At 46.8% G+C, this 20,008-nt stretch overlaps 1 protein-coding gene across 2 annotated transcripts; it reads left to right on the top strand.

Moving 5' to 3' along the window:
* Window positions 1–647: 647 nt before the first annotated feature.
* On the top strand, window positions 648–15,992 carry LOC138854912 (uncharacterized). Of its 2 annotated transcripts, XM_070100729.1 has the most exons (4): window positions 648–872; window positions 8,274–8,390; window positions 12,091–12,165; window positions 15,281–15,992. In XM_070100729.1, the coding sequence occupies exons 1-4, from the start codon at window positions 868–870 to the stop codon at window positions 15,579–15,581; spliced, it is 498 nt and encodes a 165-aa protein (XP_069956830.1). In that variant the 5' UTR covers window positions 648–867; the 3' UTR covers window positions 15,582–15,992. The 2 variants fall into 2 exon arrangements, with proteins under 2 accessions (XP_069956830.1, XP_069956831.1); XM_070100730.1 differs by lacking the exons at window positions 648–872; window positions 8,274–8,390 and adding an exon at window positions 10,387–11,204.
* Window positions 15,993–20,008: the final 4,016 nt, after the last annotated feature.

Here is a 20,008-nt window from a genome sequence, read left to right as displayed (position 1 = left end):
ATTTTTATGTATATATCATTTTACGTATAAATCATTATGAGTTTCTAAGCTTTTATTTCACATATATTCGGGTATAACTATCTGATTAACTGGTGTATATATTTGTGAGGTTCTAAACAGGTTCTGAACAGGTGTCAGGAGGATAACAAGAGGGTGTGATGGGAGTTGCACACTTGTATTATGTTCATGGTGAGGCAGTAAACCAGCATGGATCATACAGGGCCTGGGAATGCTGTGTTGTACATCAAAGTGTGTGTACACTGACCAGCTTGGAATGTTGGTCTGTGGTCATAGTGAATTACTTTGGTAAGTAATGTAGTGTGAGTGTGTGTGTGTGTGTGTGTGTGTGTGTGTGTGTGTGTGTGTGTGTGTGTGTGTGTGTGTGTGTGTGTGTGTGTGTGTGTGTGTGTGTGTGTGTGGTGAGGAATGTTTTGTGGTGGTGTGTTGTGGCGAGGTGTGTGGTGATGGTATGTGAAGGTAAGTATATGGTGGGGTGCTAATGTGTGGGTGATGCGGTGCTAATGAGTGGGTGAGAGTCTGTGTGTGTTGGGGGTGGGAGTGTGTGTCGATGGGAGTGTGTGTGTGTGTGTGTGGGAGAAATGGGGCTGAGCGAGCATTTCTCGCTCTGGGTCACTAGTTAGACCAGCCTATTGCGGGTGAGGCAACAGCCCTCTCTCTCTCTCTCTCTCACTCTCTCTCTCTCTCTCTTTCTCCCTCTGTCTTTATATCTCTTGCGTGTGGCAGTGTGTGGTGTGTAGTGGTGGTGCCAGCAACAGCAACAGCAACAGCAACAGGGATTCTGGTGATAGGCAGGTCGGAAAAGCATCACGTACAGCCTGGTGGAACGAATCATTTAAAACCTGCAAAATGAGGTTTGACCAGTGTGTAGTATCATAACAACAAACTTGGTGGACGGATTGAGTGTAGGTCAGTGCTGGAGTGTAGGTCAATGCTGGAGAGTATGTGAGTACTGGAGTGTAGGTCGGTGCTGGAGTGTAGGTCAATGCTGGAGAGTATGTGAGTACTGGAGTGTAGGTCGGTGCTGGAGTGTAGGTCAATGTTGGAGAGTAGGTGAGTACTGGAGTGTAGGTCGATGCTGTAGTGTAGGTCAATGCTGGAGAGTATGTGAGTACTGGAGTGTAGGTCGGTGCTGGAGTGTAGGTCAATGCTGGAGAGTAGGTGAATACTGGAGTGTAGGTCGGTGCTGGAGTGTAGGACGGTGCTGGAGTGTAGGTCGGTGCTGGAGTGTGAGTACTGGAGTGTAGGTCAGTACTTGAGTGTAGGTCAGTACTGGAGTGTAGGTCAGTACTAGAATGTAGGTCAGTACTAGAGTGTAAGTCAGTACTGGAGTGCAGGTCAGTACTGGAGTGTAGGTCAGTAGTGAAGTGTAGGTCAGTACTGGAGTGTAGGTCAGTACTGGAGTGTAGGTCAGTGCTGGAGTGTAGGTCAGTACTGGAGTGTAGGTCAGTACTGGAGTGTACGTCAGTACTGGAGTGTAGGTCAGTAGTGAAGTGTAGGTCAGTACTGGAGTGTAGGTCGGTGCTGGAGTGTAGGTCAATGCTGGAGAGTATGTGAGTACTGGAGTGTAGGTCGGTGCTGGAGTGTAGGTCAATGCTGGAGAGTAGGTGAGTACTGGAGTGTAGGTCGGTGCTGGAGTGTAGGACGGTGCTGGAGTGTAGGTCGGTGCTGGAGTGTGAGTACTGGAGTGTAGGTCAGTACTGGAGTGTAGGTCAGTACTGGAGTGTAGGTCAGTACTAGAAAGTAGGTCAGTACTAGAGTGTAAGTCAGTACTGGAGTGTACGTCAGTACTGGAGTGTAGGTCAGTAGTGAAGTGTAGGTCAGTACTGGAGTGTAGGTCAGTACTGGAGTGTAGGTCAGTGCTGGAGTGTAGGTCAGTACTGGAGTGTAGGTCAGTGCTGGAGTGTAGATCAGTACTGGAGTGTAGGTCAGTGCTGGAGTGTAGGTCAGTACTGGAGTGTAGGTCAGTACTGGAGTGTAGGTCAGTGCTGGAGTGTAGATCAGTACTGGAGTGTAGATCAGTACTGGAGTGTAGGTCAGTACTGGAGTGTAGATCAGTACTGGAGTGTAGGTCAGTACTGGAGTGTAGGTCAGTACTGGAGTGTAGGTCAGTACTGGAGTGTAGGTCAGTACTGGAGTGTAGGTCGGTGCTGGAGTGTAGGTCAAGGCTGGAGAGTAGGTGAGTACTGGAGTGTAGGTCGGTGCTGGAGTGTAGGTCAATGCTGGAGAGTAGGTGAGTACTGGAGTGTAGGTCGGTGGTGGAGTGTAGGTCAATGCTGGAGAGTAGGTGAGTACTGGAGTGTAGGTCGGTGTTGGAGTGTAGGTCAATGCTGGAGAGTAGGTGAGTACTGGAGTGAAGGTCGGTGCTGGAGTGTAGGTCAATGCTGGAGAGTAGGTGAGTACTGGAGTGTAGGTCGGTGCTGGAGTGTAGGACGGTGCTGGAGTGTAGGTCGGTGCTCGAGTGTGAGTACTGGAGTGTAGGTCAGTACTTGAGTGTAGGTCAGTATTGGAGTGTAGGTCAGTACTGGAGTGTAGGTCGGTGCTGGAGTGTAGGTCAATGCTGGAGAGTAGGTGAGTACTGGAGTGTAGGTAGGTGCTGGAGTGTAGGTCAATGCTGGAGAGTAGGTGAGTACTGGAGTGTAGGTCGGTGCTTGAGTGTAGGTCAATGCTGGAGAGTAGGTGAGTACTGGAGTGTAGCTCGGTGCTGGAGTGTAGGACGGTGCTGGAGTGTAGGTCGGTGCTGGAGTGTGAGTACTGGAGTGTAGGTCACTACTTGAGTGTAGGTCAGTACTGGAGTGTAGGTCAGTACTAGAATGTAGGTCAGTACTAGAGTGTAAGTCAGTACTGGAGTGCAGGTCAGTACTGGAGTGTAGGTCAGCGCTGGAGTGTAGGTCAGTACTGGAGTGTAGGTCAGTAGTGAAGTGTAGGTCAGTACTGGAGTGTAGGTCAGTGCTGGAGTGTAGGTCAGTACTGGAGTGTAGGTCAGTGCTGGAGTGTAGATCAGTACTGGAGTGTAGGTCAGTACTGGAGTGTAGGTCAGTACTGGAGTGTAGGTCAGTACTGGAGTGTAGGTCAGTGCTGGAGTGTAGGTCAGTACTGGAGTGTAGATCAGTACTGGAGTGTAGGTCAGTACTGGAGTGTAGGTCAGTACTGGAGTGTAGGTCAGTACTGGAGTGTAGGTCAGTACTGGAGTGTAGGTCAGTACTGGAGTGTAGATCAGTACTGGAGTGTAGATCAGTACTGGAGTGTAGGTCAGTACTGGAGTGTAGGTCAGTACTGGAGTGTAGGTCAGTACTGGAGTGTAGATCAGTACTGGGGTGTAGGTCAGTACTGGAGTGTAGATCAGTACTGGAGTGTAGATCAGTACTGGAGTGTAAGTCAGTACTGGAGTGTAGGTCAGTACTGGAGTGTAAATCAGTACTGGAGTGTAGATCAGTACTGGAGTGTAGATCAGTACTGGAGTGTAGATCAGTACTGGAGTGTAGGTCAGTACTGGAGTGTAGGTCAGTACTGGAGTGTAGGTCAGTACTGGAGTGTAGGTCAGTACTGGAGTGTAGATCAGTACTGGAGTGTAGGTCAGTACTGGAGTGTAGGTCAGTACTGGAGTGTAGATCATTACTGGAGTGTAGATCAATACTGGAGTGTAGATCAGCACTGGAGTGTAGATCAGTACTGGACTGTAGATCAGTACTGGAGTGTAGGTCATTACTGGAGTGTAGGTCAGTACTGGAGTGTAGGTCAGTACTGGAGTGTAGGTCAGTACTGGAGTGTAGGTCATTACTTGAGTGTAGGTCAGTACTGGAGTGTAGGTCAGTACTGGAGTGTAGGTCAGTACTGGAGTGTAGGTCAGTACTGGAGTGTAGGTCAGTACTGGAGTGTAGATCAGTTCTGGAGTGTAGGTCAGTACTGGAGTGTAGATCATTACTGGAGTGTAGGTCAGTACTGGAGTGTAGATCAGTACTGGAGTGTAGGGCAGTACTGGAGTGTAGATCAGTACTGGAGTGTAGGTCAGTACTGGAGTGTAGGTCAGTACTGGAGTGTAGGTCAGTACTGGAGTGTAGGTCAGTACTGGAGTGTAGGTCGGTACTGGAGTGTAGATCAGTACTGGAGTGTAGATCAGTACTGGAATGTAGATCAGTATTGGAGTGTAGGTCAGTGCTGGAGTGTAGGTCAGTACTGGAGTGTAGGTCAGTGCTGGAGTGTAGATCAGTACTGGAGTGTAGGTCAGTGCTGGAGTGTAGATCAGTACTGGAGTGTAGATCAGTACTGGAGTGTAGGTCAGTGCTGGAGTGTAGATCAGTACTGGAGTGTAGATCAGTACTGGAGTGTAGGTCAGTGCTGGAGTGTAGGTCAGTACTGGAGTGTAGATCAGTACTGGAGTGTAGGTCAGTACTGGAGTGTAGATCAGTACTGGAGTGTAGATCAGTACTGGAGTGTAGGTCAGTACTGGAGTGTAGATCAGTACTGGAGTGTAGGTCAGTGCTGGAGTGTAGATCAGTACTGGAGTGTAGGTCAGTGCTGGAGTGTAGGTCAGTACTGGAGTGTAGGTCAGTACTGGAGTGTAGGTCAGTACTGGAGTGTAGGTCAGTACTGGAGTGTAGGTCAGTACTGGAGTGTAGATCAGTACTGGAGTGTAGATCAGTACTGGAGTGTAGGTCAGTACTGGAGTGTAGGTCAGTACTGGAGTGTAGATCAGTACTGGAGTGTAGATCAGTACTGGAGTGTAGGTCAGTACTGGAGTGTAGATCAGTACTGGAGTGTAGATCAGTACTGGAGTGTAGATCAGTACTGGAGTGTAGATCAGTACTGGAGTGTAGGTCAGTACTGGAGTGTAGATCAGTACTGGAGTGTAGGTCAGTACTGGAGTGTAGGTCAGTACTGGAGTGTAGATCAGTACTGGAGTGTAGATCAGTACTGGAGTGTAGGTCAGTACTGGAGTGTAGATCAGTACTGGAGTGTAGATCAGTACTGGAGTGTAGGTCAGTACTGGAGTGTAGATCAGTACTGGAGTGTAGATCAGTACTGGAGTGTAGGTCAGTACTGGAGTGTAGGTCAGTACTGGAGTGTAGGTCAGTACTGGAGTGTAGGTCAGTACTGGAGTGTAGATCAGTACTGGAGTGTAGATCAGTACTGGAGTGTAGATCAGTACTGGAGTGTAGGTCAGTACTGGAGTGTAGATCAGTACTGGAGTGTAGGTCAGTACTGGAGTGTAGGTCAGTACTGGAGTGTAGATCAGTACTGGAGTGTAGGTCAGTACTGGAGTGTAGGTCAGTACTGGAGTGTAGGTCAGTACTGGAGTGTAGGTCAGTACTGGAGTGTAGATCAGTACTGGAGTGTAGATCAGTACTGGAGTGTAGGTCAGTACTGGAGTGTAGGTCAGTACTGGAGTGTAGATCAGTACTGGAGTGTAGGTCAGTACTGGAGTGTAGGTCAGTACTGGAGTGTAGGTCAGTACTGGGGTGTAGGTCAGTACTGGAGTGTAGATCAGTACTGGAGTGTAGGTCAGTACTGGAGTGTAGGTCAGTACTGGAGTGTAGGTCAGTACTGGAGTGTAGGTCAGTACTGGAGTGTAGGTCAGTACTGGAGTGTAGATCAGTACTGGAGTGTAGATCAGTCAGTACTGGAGTGTAGGTCAGTACTGGAGTGTAGTAGTACTGGAGTGTAGATCAGTACTGGAGTGTAGGTCAGTACTGGAGTGTAGTTCAGTACAGTGGAGTGTAGATCAGTACAGTGGAGTGTAGGTCAGTACTGGAGTCAGTACTGGAGTGTACTGGAGTCAGTACTGGAGTGTAGGTCAGTACTGGAGTGTAGATCAGTACTGGAGTGTAGATCAGTACTGGAGTGTAGGTCAGTACTGGAGTGTAGGTCAGTACTGGAGTGTAGGTCAGTACTGGAGTGTAGGTCAGTACTGGAGTGTAGATCAGTACTGGAGTGTAGATCAGTACTGGAGTGTAGGTCAGTACTGGAGTGTAGGTCAGTACTGGAGTGTAGGTCAGTACTGGAGTGTAGGTCAGTACTGGAGTGTAGGTCAGTACTGGAGTGTAGGTCAGTACTGGAGTGTAGATCAGTACTGGAGTGTAGATCAGTACTGGAGTGTAGGTCAGTACTGGGGTGTAGGTCAGTACTGGAGTGTAGGTCAGTACTGGAGTGTAGATCAGTACTGGAGTGTAGATCAGTACTGGAGTGTAGATCAGTACTGGAGTGTAGATCAGTACTGGAGTGTAGGTCAGTACTGGAGTGTAGATCAGTACTGGAGTGTAGATCAGTACTGGAGTGTAGGTCAGTACTGGAGTGTAGGTCAGTACTGGAGTGTAGGTCAGTACTGGGGTGTAGGTCAGTACTGGAGTGTAGATCAGTACTGGAGTGTAGGTCAGTACTGGAGTGTAGATCAGTACTGGAGTGTAGGTCAGTACTGGAGTGTAGGTCAGTACTGGAGTGTAGGTCAGTACTGGAGTGTAGGTCAGTGTAGGTCAGTACTGGAGTGGAGTGTAGGTCAGTACTGGAGTGTAGATCAGTACTGGAGTGTAGAGTCAGTACAGTACTGGAGTGTAGGTACTGGAGTGTACAGTACTGGAGGTAGATCAGTACTGGAGTGTAGTTCAGTCCTGGAGTGTAGGTCAGTACTGGAGTGTAGGTCAGTACTGGAGTGTAGGTCAGTACTGGAGTGTAGGTCAGTACTGGAGTGTAGATCAGTACTGGAGTGTAGATCAGTACTGGAGTGTAGGTCAGTACTGGGGTGTAGGTCAGTACTGGAGTGTAGGTCAGTACTGGAGTGTAGATCAGTACTGGAGTGTAGATCAGTACTGGAGTGTAGATCAGTACTGGAGTGTAGATCAGTACTGGAGTGTAGGTCAGTACTGGGGTGTAGGTCAGTACTGGAGTGTAGGTCAGTACTGGAGTGTAGATCAGTACTGGAGTGTAGATCAGTACTGGAGTGTAGATCAGTACTGGAGTGTAGATCAGTACTGGAGTGTAGGTCAGTACTGGGGTGTAGGTCAGTACTGGAGTGTAGGTCAGTACTGGAGTGTAGATCAGTACTGGAGTGTAGATCAGTACTGGAGTGTAGATCAGTACTGGAGTGTAGATCAGTACTGGAGTGTAGGTCAGTACTGGGGTGTAGGTCAGTACTGGAGTGTAGGTCAGTACTGGAGTGTAGATCAGTACTGGAGTGTAGATCAGTACTGGAGTGTAGGTCAGTACTGGAGTGTAGGTCAGTACTGGAGTGTAGATCAGTACTGGAGTGTAGGTGAGTACTGGAGTGTAGATCAGTACTGGAGTGTAGGTCAGTACTGGAGTGTAGGTCAGTACTGGAGTGTAGATCAGTACTGGAGTGTAGGTCAGTACTGGCACTACTCTGGTGATCACTAACCTTCTCTCATACACAGGGCGAAACGTTCACTGTTATCAACAATAAGACATTTGGGCTCAGTTACACAGAAAAAAAAAACAGACATAAGTAAAAGAAATAAGATTATTTAGGTCGAAATCTACACATCTTTATTTACGTCAGTATCTTTATTAAATGTTTTTTTCTGGCTTATTTTGCAATCAATAACAAAAATAAAGTGTATAATGATTCTAAGTACACACGGACGTTGTGTTTATGTTAGTAATAACGGACATAGATTTAGCCTGCGATTACTCAATCAATTCCAACTTCCATCTCTCAAGTCATTATTGTCTCTTGTTTACGCGTCTGTGTATGGTGTGTTAAGGTCAGTTTACCTGCACACCTGTGTACCACCACTCTGGGTATATATTACTCCATAAAATATGGATTAAAATATACTGTCAGTGTATATACACTGGGTGATATATACCTGTAGTACTCACCTAGGTTTGGTTGCAGGGGTCGAGTCACAGTTCCTGGTTGTGTATATACACCTGTAGTGTATACACATGTGTAGTGTATACACACGTATAGTATATACACACCTGTAGTATATAGACACAGGTGTGTATACGGACTCGTAATTATGCTGATAACTCGATATATATATATATATATATATATATATATATATATATATATATATATATATATATATATATATATATATATATATATATATATATATATATATATATATATATATATATATATATATATATATATATATATATATAATATATATATATATATATATATATATATATATATATATATATATATATATATATATATATATATATATACGTATACATGTACATATATACAAGGGAAATAAGAAATTAATAATTATTTTTTCAATTAGGTTGAGGAAGGTAATATTCCGTCAGTTGTTAAGTATCCTGCAGCGCGTCCCCCGACCAGTGTACCAGTGGACGATGTGGTGCAGGTGTTGTCTCTTGTACCTCCTGGCCTCTCACAGGTACCCTTCCCTTCCTCTTGGCCTCTCACAGGTACCCTTCCCTTCCTCTTGGCCTCTCACAGGTACCCTTCCCTTCCTCCTGGCCTCTCACAGGTACCCTTCCCTTCCTCTTGGCCTCTCACAGGTACCCTTCCCTTCCTCTTGGCCTCTCACAGGTACCCTTCCCTTCCTCCTGGCCTCTCACAGGTACCCTTCCCTTCCTCCTGGCCTCTCACAGGTACCCTTCCCTTCCTCTTGGCCTCTCACAGGTACCCTTCCCTTCCTCCTGGCCTCTCACAGGTACCCTTCCCTTCCTCCTGGCCTCTCACAGGTACCCTTCCCTTCCTCCTGGCCTCTCACAGGTACCCTTCCCTTCCTCCTGGCCTCTCACACGTACCCTTCCCTTCCTCTTAGCCTCTCACAGGTACCCTTCCCTTCCTCTTAGCCTCTCACAGGTACCCTTCCCTTCCTCTTAGCCTCTCACAGGTACCCTTCCCTTCCTCTTAGCCTCTCACAGGTACCCTTCCCTTCCTCCTGGCCTCTCACAGGTACCCTTCCCTTCCTCTTGGCCTCTCACAGGTACCCTTCCCTTCCTCCTGGCCTCTCACAGGTACCCTTCCCTTCCTCCTGGCCTCTCACAGGTACCCTTCCCTTCCTCCTGGCCTCTCACAGGTACCCTTCCCTTCCTCCTGGCCTCTCACAGGTACCCTTCCCTTCCTCCTGGCCTCTCACACGTACCCTTCCTTTCCCCCTGGCCTCTCACACGTACCCTTCCCTTCCTCCTGGCCTCTCGCAGGTACCCTTCCCTTCCTCTTGGACTCTCACACTTACCCTTCCCTTCCTCCTGGCCTCTCACAGGTACCCTTCCCTTCATCCTAGCCTCTTACAGGTACCCTTCCCTTCCTCCTGGCCTCTCATAGGTACCCTTCCCTTCCTCCTGGCCTCTCACAGGTACCCTTCCCTTCCTTCTGGCCTCTCACAGGTACCCTTCCCTTTTTCCTGGCCTCTCACAGGTACCCTTTCTTTCCTCCTGGCCTCTCACAGGTACCCTTCCCTTCCTCCTGGCCTCTCACACGTACCCTTCCCTTCCTCCTAGCCTCTCAAAGGTACCCTTCCCTTCCTCCTGGCCTCTCACAGGTACCCTTCCCTTCCTCCTGGCCTCTCACACGTACCCTTCCTTTCCCCCTGGCCTCTCACACGTACCCTTTCCTTCCTCCTGGCCTCTCACAGGTACCCTTCCCTTCCTCTTGGCCTCTCACACTTACCCTTCCCTTCCTCCTGGCCTCTCACAGGTACCCTTCCCTTCCTCCTGGCCTCTCACACGTACCCTTCCCTTCCTCCTGGCCTCTCACAAGTACCCTTCCCTTCCTCCTGGCCTCTCACACGTACCCTTCCCTTCCTCCTGGCCTCTCACACGTACCCTTCCCTTCCTCCTGGCCTCTCACAGGTACCTTTCCCTTCCTCCTGGCCTCTCACACGTACCCTTCCCTTCCTCCTGGCCTCTCACAGGTACCCTTTCCTTCCTCCTGGCCTCTCACAAGTACCCTTCCCTTCCTCCTGGCCTCTCACAGGTACCCTTTCCTTCCTCCTGGCCTCTCACAGGTACCCTTCCCTTCCTCCTGGCCTCTCACAGGTACCCTTTCCTTCCTCCTGGCCTCTCACAGGTACCCTTTCCTTCCTCCTGGCATCTCACACGTACCCTTCCCTTCCTCCTGGCCTCTCACAGGTACCCTTTCCTTCCTCCTGGCCTCTCACAGGTACCCTTCCCTTCCTCCTGGCCTCTCACAGGTACCCTTCCCTTCCTCTTGGCCTCTCACAGGTACCCTTCCCTTCCTCCTGGCCTCTCACAAGTACCCTTCCTTTCCTCCTGGCCTCTCACAGGTACCCTTCCTTTCCTCCTGGCCTCTCACAGGTACCCTCCAATATCACCATCACATCTAAGGGGTAAGCACTAAATCTACAAGGGTCATACATCACCGGAATTTGGGAGGCAAACAGGTTCGATCGAATGAAATGGAAGACAACTTCCATCTCTTGAATCATGATTGTTGCTCCATCATCAGTGTTTATAAGTTTCTTGACACACTGTATATTCCTCACTGTGTCATTGTTGCAGTAATATTGCATGTGTCTTGACATTAATATGATGTGTGTTGCAATGGTCGGGGTATGTTAGTGTAGACTGAGTCAGGTTCCGTTAAGTTGGATTAGGTTAAGCTAGGGTAGGTTGGATTAAGGTTAGGTGAGGGTAGGTAACACTAGGTTGCGATAAGTTAGGTTAAGGGTAGGTTAAGATAGGTTAGGTTAATGGCAGGTTAGGATAGGTTAAGGTAGGTTAGGTTAGGTTAGGTAAGGTTCGTCAGGAAACAGGACAAATGTTTCCTGACGCGGGTCTTAGTCAGATGATGACCCGCCTTTGGAGCTTTTGGTCATCTGACCGAGGCCTTCCGCTGGCTTACCGGTCCACCCCTTTAAAAATTATGGTCATTTATAACCATTGTTTTTTTTAAAGTAGGTTAATGGTAGGTTTGGTAGGTTAGGTTAATGGTAGGTTAGAGCGTGTGAAGCGGGACAGAGGCCACATACAAGTTAGTCTTGGCTACGTCACTGGTGTTAAGTTACTCAACTGGGCAACACGATCACTTTACCCTGGGCTGGTTCTGCACCCCTGCTGCCTGTTGTGTTGCTGTGCCCCTCCCACAGCTGGTTTGCTGCCTCCCAGCTGCCATCTATGCTCTTGTATCACCCAGCTGACCCCCCTTTCATCTACTGATGAAACCTGGTGATGGTATCTTCACCTCACAAACGAAGCACCTGGGTTCGATCCTGGAGAGGGTAAAGATATTTCAGTTTCCTCAGTACTATTTATTGCCTAATAGCTCAGCATTGTGGGTAACTTCCAGGGCAAAAGGCTCTAGCACCTGTCCCCTGCTAGGTAACCAGGGTCAGCAGGTGTGAGAAGGTGTGTCCAAGCGTCTCTCACAGCCCGGGTATTGAACCCTGGTCCCTTCACTTGTCAGGTGAACCTAAGTTCCAGTTACCTGACAATGAAGGTTTCTAACACTTCTTTCATTAGTTTCGCGTTTACAAACAATTTACTAGAACATTAGGCACAAACCAAGCACATATTAGGGACATAGGCACATGACAGTTACATATTAGACACATATTTGGCATATATTAGACACATATTGGGCACATATTAGGTATATATGGGACTCTAAGTGTTAGAATATCCTGTGTTTACATTATTATTTAAATATGTTTATTAAGGGTGTATATTATTATTATTATTATTATTATTATTATTATTATTATTATTATTATTATTATTATTATTATTATTATTACATTCATGGTAGGCACCAAACCCGTAGGGGTCATACAGTTCCTGGGCACTAGGATGTAATTAACTTTGATCCTTGCATGATATAATGATCCCACATTATACGTCCGTACTATATTGTCCCCACAGAGTGGCGCACCACAGTATTATTGTGTACTACACTTATGTCCCTGATGTCACTGATGATCTCAGTAGAAATAAGTCAGTGTCTGACTTTTTTGTGTTACCCCAGGTTCTCTACACATATGCTGCTATGTATGATAATTCTATGTAACTGTATTTGTGTATACCTGAATAAACTTACTTACTTACACTATGTATACTGTTGCTCCTAACATGGGAGTTTATTGTTCACTAGTAGTGTGTCTCTTACAGGTGTCGGGTAGTGGTGCTCTCCTCTACACTCTTGCTGGGCATTCTTCTCCTCTCCATACCCAACGTGCCCGAGAGGTGAGTCAGTTTAACATCTTAAGCACCCCATACCCATCCTGTGAGTCGGGTGTCACCACCGTCCTGCCCTCCACTTTTATAGGTATTAGTGTTATGTTTCCATTTTTTTAACATACTGGCAGTCTCCCACCGAGGTGGGGTGAACCAGAAAAAGGAAACAGTTTCACTATCATTCATTCAACTGATTCACAGACCCGTCTGCAGAGAAGTTCCATATATCTGAACACCTTTACTTCCTCCATTATCCCTGCCTCCGATATGATACCCAATTTTTCATTGCCTGGTGTTTTCATTTTGTTACCCTCATCACCTTGTTCTTCCCTAAGCTCACTTTTAATTTCTTCTTTTAAATAACCTCCCAAATTCCTCCAGTAACTTCCTCGACCTCACTTCAGAATCTCCCAAAAGAACAGAGTCATCAGCAAAAAGCAAGTGTGGCGTCTCCCACTTTGTATCAAATTCGTCTACTTTTAATCGCACAATATACAACCCCATCCGTAAACCACCATGGTGGTGATGTCACCATCCTTGTGACATCACCATCCCTGTGACATCACCATCCCTGTGACATCACCATCCCTGTCTAAGACCTACTTATACTGTTAAAATAATTCCCTTCCCTCACCACTAACCTGAGTTTCATTCTCCACAAAAAACTCTGTCTTCAGCAATCTTCGATTTATTTCATGCATTTTAAGCATCTACCACATTGCCACTTGCTCCCTCCCATACCTGGAGGGTGTTTCAGGGGTCACCGCCCCCGCGGTCCGGTCCATGCCCAAACCTCGCGGTGGATCAGGGCCTGATAACCCAGGCTGTTACTGCAGGCCGCACGCAAACCGATGTACGAGCCACAGTTCAGTTGGTCGGGAACTGATTTTAGGTGACTTCTTGAAGACAGCCAGGGGTCTTGAGGAGAGCCAGGGGTCTTGAGGAGAGCCAGGGGTCTTGAGGAGAGCCAGGGGTCTAGAGGAGAGCCAGGGGTCTTGAGGAGAGCCAGGGGTCTTGAGGAGAGCCAGGGGTCTTATGGAAAGTCAGGGGTCTTATAGAGAGCCAGGGGTCTTATAGAGTCAGGGGTCTTATAGAGAGTCAGGGGTCTTATAGAAAGCCAGGGTCTTATAGAAAGCCAGGGGTCTTATAGAAAGTCAAGGGTCTTATAGAGAGCCAGGGGTCTTATAGAGAGCCAGGGGTCTTATAGAGAGCCAGGGGTCTTATAGAGAGCCAGGGGTCTTATAGAGAGCCAGGGGTCTTATGGAAAGTCAGGGGTCTTATAGAGAGCCAGGGGTCTTATAGAGAGCCAGGGGTCTTATAGAGAGCCAGGGGTCTTATAGAGAACCAGGGGTCTTATAGAGAGCCAGGGGTCTTATAGAGAACCAGGGGTCTTATAGAGAACCAGGGGTCTTATAGAGAACCAGGGGTCTTATAGAGAGCCAGGGGTCTTATAGAGAGCCAGGGGTCTATATAATCCCCCTTATATATGCTGGGAGACAGTTGAACAGTGTTGGGCCCCTGACACTTATCGTGTTGTCTCTTAGCGCACTCACGGCGCCTCTGCCTTTCACCGGGATGTGAAGCTGCAGATGCTACTCTCTCTCTCTCTCCCCTATTATTATTATTATTATTATTATTATTATTATTATTATTATTATTATTATTATTATTATTATTATTATTATTATTATTATTATTATTATTATCACTATTATTGTTATCATTATCATCATCATCAAATTATTGTTATTATTGCTGTTTGTTCATGGGAAGCACTAAACTCTGTGGGGTCGTACAACTCCTGGGTAATGGGAAGTTTATGAAGTTTGATTTAAGGAAGAAGAGTGTAGCTCCAGTTCCTTGGATCAAGTTCTTCACGTGTATGAAGGCGCCCCTGGAAGGACCTGTGCATTTCAAGTTGCAATAATTCGCTAGAATAACACAGTTGCGTAATTGCATTTTCGGGTTTATTTCTTCAATAGTATTTGCAAAAAGAATCATTTTGTTAGAGTTTGTTGTATAATAAATACATTGGTCCTGTAGGTGGGTTGGTAGCGCACTTAGCTCACACACTGAGGTCCGTGGTTCGATCCCCGGTACGGGTGGGAACGTTGGGTGTGTTTCCTTTAGACACTTGCTATACATGTTCACCTAGCAGTGAGTAGGTACCTGGGTGTTAGTCACCTTACACCTACTGTCACTGTTCACCTAGCAGTGAGTAGATACCTGGGTGTTAGTCACCTTACACCTACTGTCACTGTTCACCTAGCAGTGAGTAGGTACCTGTGTGTTAGTCACCTTACATCTGCTGTCCATGTTCACCTGTCAGTAAGTAGGTACCTGGGTGTTAGTCATCTTACACCTACTGTCACTGTTCACCTAGCAGTGAGTAGGTACCTGTGTGTTAGTCACCTTACATCTGCTGTCCATGTTCACCTGTCAGTAAGTAGGTACCTGGGTGTTAGTCACCTTACACCTACTGTCACTGTTTACCTAGCAGTGAGTAGGTACCTGGGTGTTAGTCACCTTACATCTGCTGTCCATGCTCACCTGTCAGTAAGTAGGTACCTGGGTGTTAGTCACCTTACACCTACTGTCACTGTTCACCTAGCAGTGAGTAGGTACCTGGGTGTTAGTCACCTTACACCTACTGTCACTGTTCACCTAGCAGTGAGTAGGTACCTGGGTGTTAGCCACTTTACACCTGGTGTCCCTGTTCACCTAGCAGTAAGTAGGTACCTGGGTGTTAGTCATCTTATACCTGCTGTCCATGTTTACCTAGCAGTAAGTAGGTACCTGGGTGATAGTCACCTTACACCTACTGTCCCTGTTCATGTAGCAGTAAGTAGGTACCTAGGTGTTAGTCACCTTACACCTGCTGTCCCTGTTCACATAGCAGTAAGTAGGTACCTGGGTGTTAGTCGACTGGTGTGGGTGCCATCCTGGGGACAAAATTAACCTAAGATACGGTAAATGCTCTACATAACCAAGTAGTTTTTATATATTATGTTTGTATCATGTATGTGTACAAGTAAAGATTTATCATTTATTATTATTATTTTATACTTCGTGTCCCACAACTGCTTCAGGAATTTCATAGAAAAATATCCTTACATACTTTCAGGTTTCTTGGCATCCGGTCTCCTGAACGAGTCCTTGAGTCCTTCATTTCACAAGGCAACAACAGTAGTATTAAGAGCGAGAAGCCCCTACAGCCCATAGATAAGAAGATGCACTCTGTCAAGAAGAGGCAAGTGCCTCATAAGTTCTGGGCACGTGCCCGGCCCCATAATAAATTTAAAAATAAGAGGAAATACCAGAGGCTTCAACTCCACCAAAATCATCACGATCCTCGTGGTGGTCCAATTTTACATAAAGAGAGAATTATAGGTAAGTCAGTGGTCAAACATTATACATCTCGGTAATACCGAAGGTCCTTCACTTGTGAAGTGTTGTCCTTCAAGGAGGAGGCTGCCTTGATGTCTCCGAAGAACTGTTGACTCGAGAATTGGTGCTAACCTGGCAGTCTTCAAGAGGGAACTGGACAGATATCTCAAGTCAATGCCCCATCAGCCGAGCTGTGGCTCGTACGTTGGCTTGCGTGCTGCCAGCAGTGACAGTTTGGTTGATCAGATCCGTTCCACCTGGAGGCCTGATTGGGGACCGGGCCGTGGGGGCATGTATCCTGAAGTGAATAACAAAATGGCACAATACCGGGCTATTTGTGTATCTTAAAGTGTTTCACATCAAGTCAGGAGGACATGTCCTGCCAAGTGCATTTTATTGTTCATTGTTAAGTTGTATTATGTGAAGTATATTTCAGCTCATCTACATTACTAAGGCTTTTGGTATTTGAACAAATGATGCATATTGTTTATGATCTATTATTATTATAATCAAAAAAGAAGCGCTAAGCCACAAGGGCTATACAGGTTTATGATCTATATTGTTTAATGGTTCAACTAGTCAGACGAGCACTCAGGTTCAATTGTACTCTGGTTTATTCTTCTTGTAACTTAGCGTCAATGGTCGCACACATTATAGGGAACACTAAACCCGTAGGGATTATACAGCGCCTGTGAGAGGGGGAGGTATTCAAGTTCAATTCAGGGAAATGGAGCACAGATCCAGTTCCCTAAATCAAGAGCCCCTCACCATCAAGGAACCTTATTAGCCTTGAAGGGTAATAGGGTCTCACAGACTTCATCTAAAGTGAGATTATTTTTATGTTCATAAGGAAAGGGCGAGCGCTGAACCCACAGGGGCCATTTAATGCCTGGGGAATAGAGTTGATCTAAGGAAGATTATTATTATAATCAAGGGGGAAGCGCTAAACCCGGAGGATTATACAGCGCCTGGGGGGGGGATGTGGAAGGCATTCAGGCTTAATTCGGGGAACTGGAGCACAGATCCAATTCCCTAAATCAAGAGCCCCTCACCAACATCAAGGAACCTTCCTTGAGGGGATCTAAGGAAGAGGAAGGTTCGAATTCATAGTTTCAAGATGCTTCCAGCATCATCAAGGTTCTCCTTTCATGATTAATTATAATCATGGATGAGCGCCTAATCCGTAGGATTATACATTATTATTATAATCAAGGGGGAAGCGCTAAACCCGGAGGATTATACAGCGCCTGGGGGGGGGATGTGGAAGGCATTCAGGCTTAATTCGGGGAACTGGAGCACAGATCCAATTCCCTAAATCAAGAGCCCCTCACCAACATCAAGGAACCTTCCTTGAGGGGTAGGACTATACAGCGCCTGTGGGGGATGTGGAAGGTATTCAGGCTTAATTCAGGGAACTGGAGCACAGATACAATTCCCTAGATCAAGAGCCCCTCACCAGTGTCAAGGAACCTCCCTTGAAGGGTCTCCTCTCCTTGAGAGGGTCATACATTATTATTATAATCAAAAAGAAGCGCTAAGCCACAAGAGGGTCATACAGCTCTTCACAGCTGGGCAGACACCAACAAAGGGTAGTAGTTAGAGGTCACAGTGGTGGCCCATGCTAACCTTCCTATCGTGTATATATATATATATACCTAGTTGGATGAATCTTATTGTAGCTAGCTGGCCCAGTGGCTCACGCGCTGCCCTGAAGTTTTACCACTCACTCGCCATGGGTTTATTATTATTATAATCAGAACCAAGTGCTGAACCCACCAGGGTGCCATGGGTTCAAACCCCACCTGTTCTGTGGTTTGATTGTAATAGTTATTACGACTTCGCGAGTTATGAGCTGCCCTCGGAAGGTCAGTTTCAAGAACAGTATACTGCTGTTGTATGTTAATATCAACATCCTTCAAGTGAGGTTCCTTGATGCTGTGTACTTATTTGAGTTTACAGGGAAGGAACTGTTGCCCCCAGGTACTGTATATGACCTGTGGGTTTAGTGCTTCACATCATTATTATAATCAAGGGGAAGTATTAAACTCATAGAATTATACAGCACATGTGGGGGGGGGGGATGTGGAAGGTATTCAAGCTTAATTCAGGGAACTGGAGCACATGTCCAATTCCTTAGATCAAGAGCCCTTCACCAGCATCAAGGAACCTTCTTTGAGGGGAATGCTTCACATGTAATAATTATCTTAGATGCAAGTGATGGGTTCTTGATCTAAGCAATTGGGCCTGACGTCTTTTTCCTTGGATTATTATTATTATTATTATAATCAAAAAGAAGCGCTAAGCCACAAGGACTATACAGCGCTGCAGGGCAGGAAGGAAGCGAGGGCATCAGGTGGCAAAAGGGAGATGGATGAGCAACATGTTACGGATAACAGCGGGGCAGTGGATGGTGAAAGGGTAAAGGGCAGCAAGAGACTGAACCAGAAAGGGCTGAGGGGAGTGCGAAAAGTATCATCAGAGTTTGTGGAGTAAATCAGTCGTTGTCAAGAGGTCAATGAGAGAGTCAGGATTAAAGGAGGGTCCATCAGCAAGAAGGGAAGGTAAAGAGAGAGTAGGAGAACGAAGACGACGTTGGAGGTAAATTCTGCGTGCTCGTTGATAGAGAGGGCAGTCTAACAGAATGTGGCTAATCGATACTGGAACTTGACACTGCTCACAGAGAGGAACAGGGTGCCTCTCCATGAGATACCCATGAGTAAGACGAGTGTGGCCAATGCGAAGGCGGGAGAGAGTGGTCTCCCAACCTCGGCACTGATGACAAGAAGACGGCCAGTAACCTATGCTCGGTTTAATAGAATGAAGTTTGTTACCGAGCAGAGTTGACCAACGTTGTTGCCAACGGGTGCGAAGGTGGGTAGCTATTGCAGCAAAATAGTCCAGAAATGGAACACCTCGATAGGAAATTGGTAGGTCATATACTGCTGACCGCGCAGCAGTGTCTGCCTGTTCATTGCCCTGTACGTCGACATGACCAGGGACCCAACAAAAAACAATATCTTTATGTTTGGTAGAGATACGGCGTAGCCAAAGTTGGATACGGAGAACTAGGGGATGAGATGTATCAAATTTTCGTATAGCCTGTAGAGCACTAAGGGAGTCTGAGACTACTACAAATGATGACACAGGCATAGATGCGATACGAATAAGTGCTGCAAGAATGGCATACAGTTCAGCAGTAAAAATGCTAGCTGAAGATAGTAAATGCCCTCGTACGACGCTGTCCGGAAACACTGCTGCGAATCCGACGCCGTCTGAAGACTTAGAGCCATCTGTGTACACAGCGGTGGCATGAGAATGGGAGTGGAAGTGATCAAGAAAAAGAGAGCGGGAAGCCACCGTAGGCAGTTGAGCTTTCGAGCAAGGGAGTGAGAAAGAACAGACCCGAACAGCTGGAACTTCCCAGGGGGGTAGGGAAAAGTGAGATGCTACATGAACATATAAAGGTGGTAACTGAAGGGAAGACAAGAGTGAAAGTAGGCGAAGAGAAAAGGGACGGAGCAAACAGGGGCGGCGAACGAATAGAGAATGTCTACTAATATCGGTGACCATTCTATAAATGGAAGGATTGTGTAGATCGTGAGAGCGTACATAGTAACGAAGGCAATGGGCATCACGGCGATCAGACAAGGATGGAACATTTGCTTCTGTATAGAGGCTCTCAACAGGGGAAGAGCGAAAAGCACCAAGGCACAAACGTAAGCCTTGGTGATGGATAGAGTTAAGGCTAGAGAGAGTAGCAGGAGAGGCCGCGGAATAAATCTGGTCACCATAATCGAGTTTCGATAAAACGAGGGCTGAATGTAGGCGAAGCAGAGTTCGACGATCAGCTCCCCAGGAAAGATGAGCAAGGGTTTTAAGAAGGTTCAGCCGGCTGTGACAAGTTGCCTTCAGAGAGGTAATGTGAGGTTTCCAGGATAACCTACAATCAAAGAGGAGGCCCAGAAAATTGACTGTATCACGTTCAGGGATACGGGAGCCATAGAGATACAAAGGATGATCGGAGATAACAGAGCGTCTAGTGAAAGTAATTTGGTGAGTTTTGGTACTTGAAAATTTAAACCCATGTGTGGTGGCCCAAGTGGAAACACGGTCGACCGCATGCTGGAGAGAAACTGCAATAAGGTGACAGTCAGCGCCTGCACAAGCAATAGCGAAGTCATCAACATAGAGTGATGACCAAATATTGGGTGGAAGAACAGAGGCCAAATCATTTATAGCAAGGAGAAAAAGTGTTGTGCTTAGAACACATCCCTGAGGGACACCTTCAGCTTGGACGAAGTCCGGGGAAAGAACATTATTGACTCGAACACGGAAATGTCTGTCAGTTAAAAAGTTCTTAAGGAAGGATGGTAGATTGCCTCGGAGGCCTAAGGAATGGGCCTGGGCCAAAATATTATACCTCCAAGTTGTGTCATATGCCTTCTCAAGGTCAAAAAATATGGCA

The sequence above is a fragment of the Cherax quadricarinatus genome, chromosome 74 (assembly GCF_038502225.1).
Source record: "Cherax quadricarinatus isolate ZL_2023a chromosome 74, ASM3850222v1, whole genome shotgun sequence".
Taxonomy (NCBI): domain Eukaryota; kingdom Metazoa; phylum Arthropoda; class Malacostraca; order Decapoda; family Parastacidae; genus Cherax; species Cherax quadricarinatus.
This window is presented reverse-complemented; position numbering and strand designations above follow the sequence as displayed.

Coding starts and splice junctions, on each gene's coding strand:
- LOC138854912 (XM_070100729.1), top strand. Junction 8,391..12,090: donor TACCTCCTGGCCTCTCACAG/GTACCCTTCCCT, acceptor TGTCTCTTACAG/GTGTCGGGTAGTGGTGCTCT. Junction 12,166..15,280: donor ATACCCAACGTGCCCGAGAG/GTGAGTCAGTTT, acceptor ACATACTTTCAG/GTTTCTTGGCATCCGGTCTC.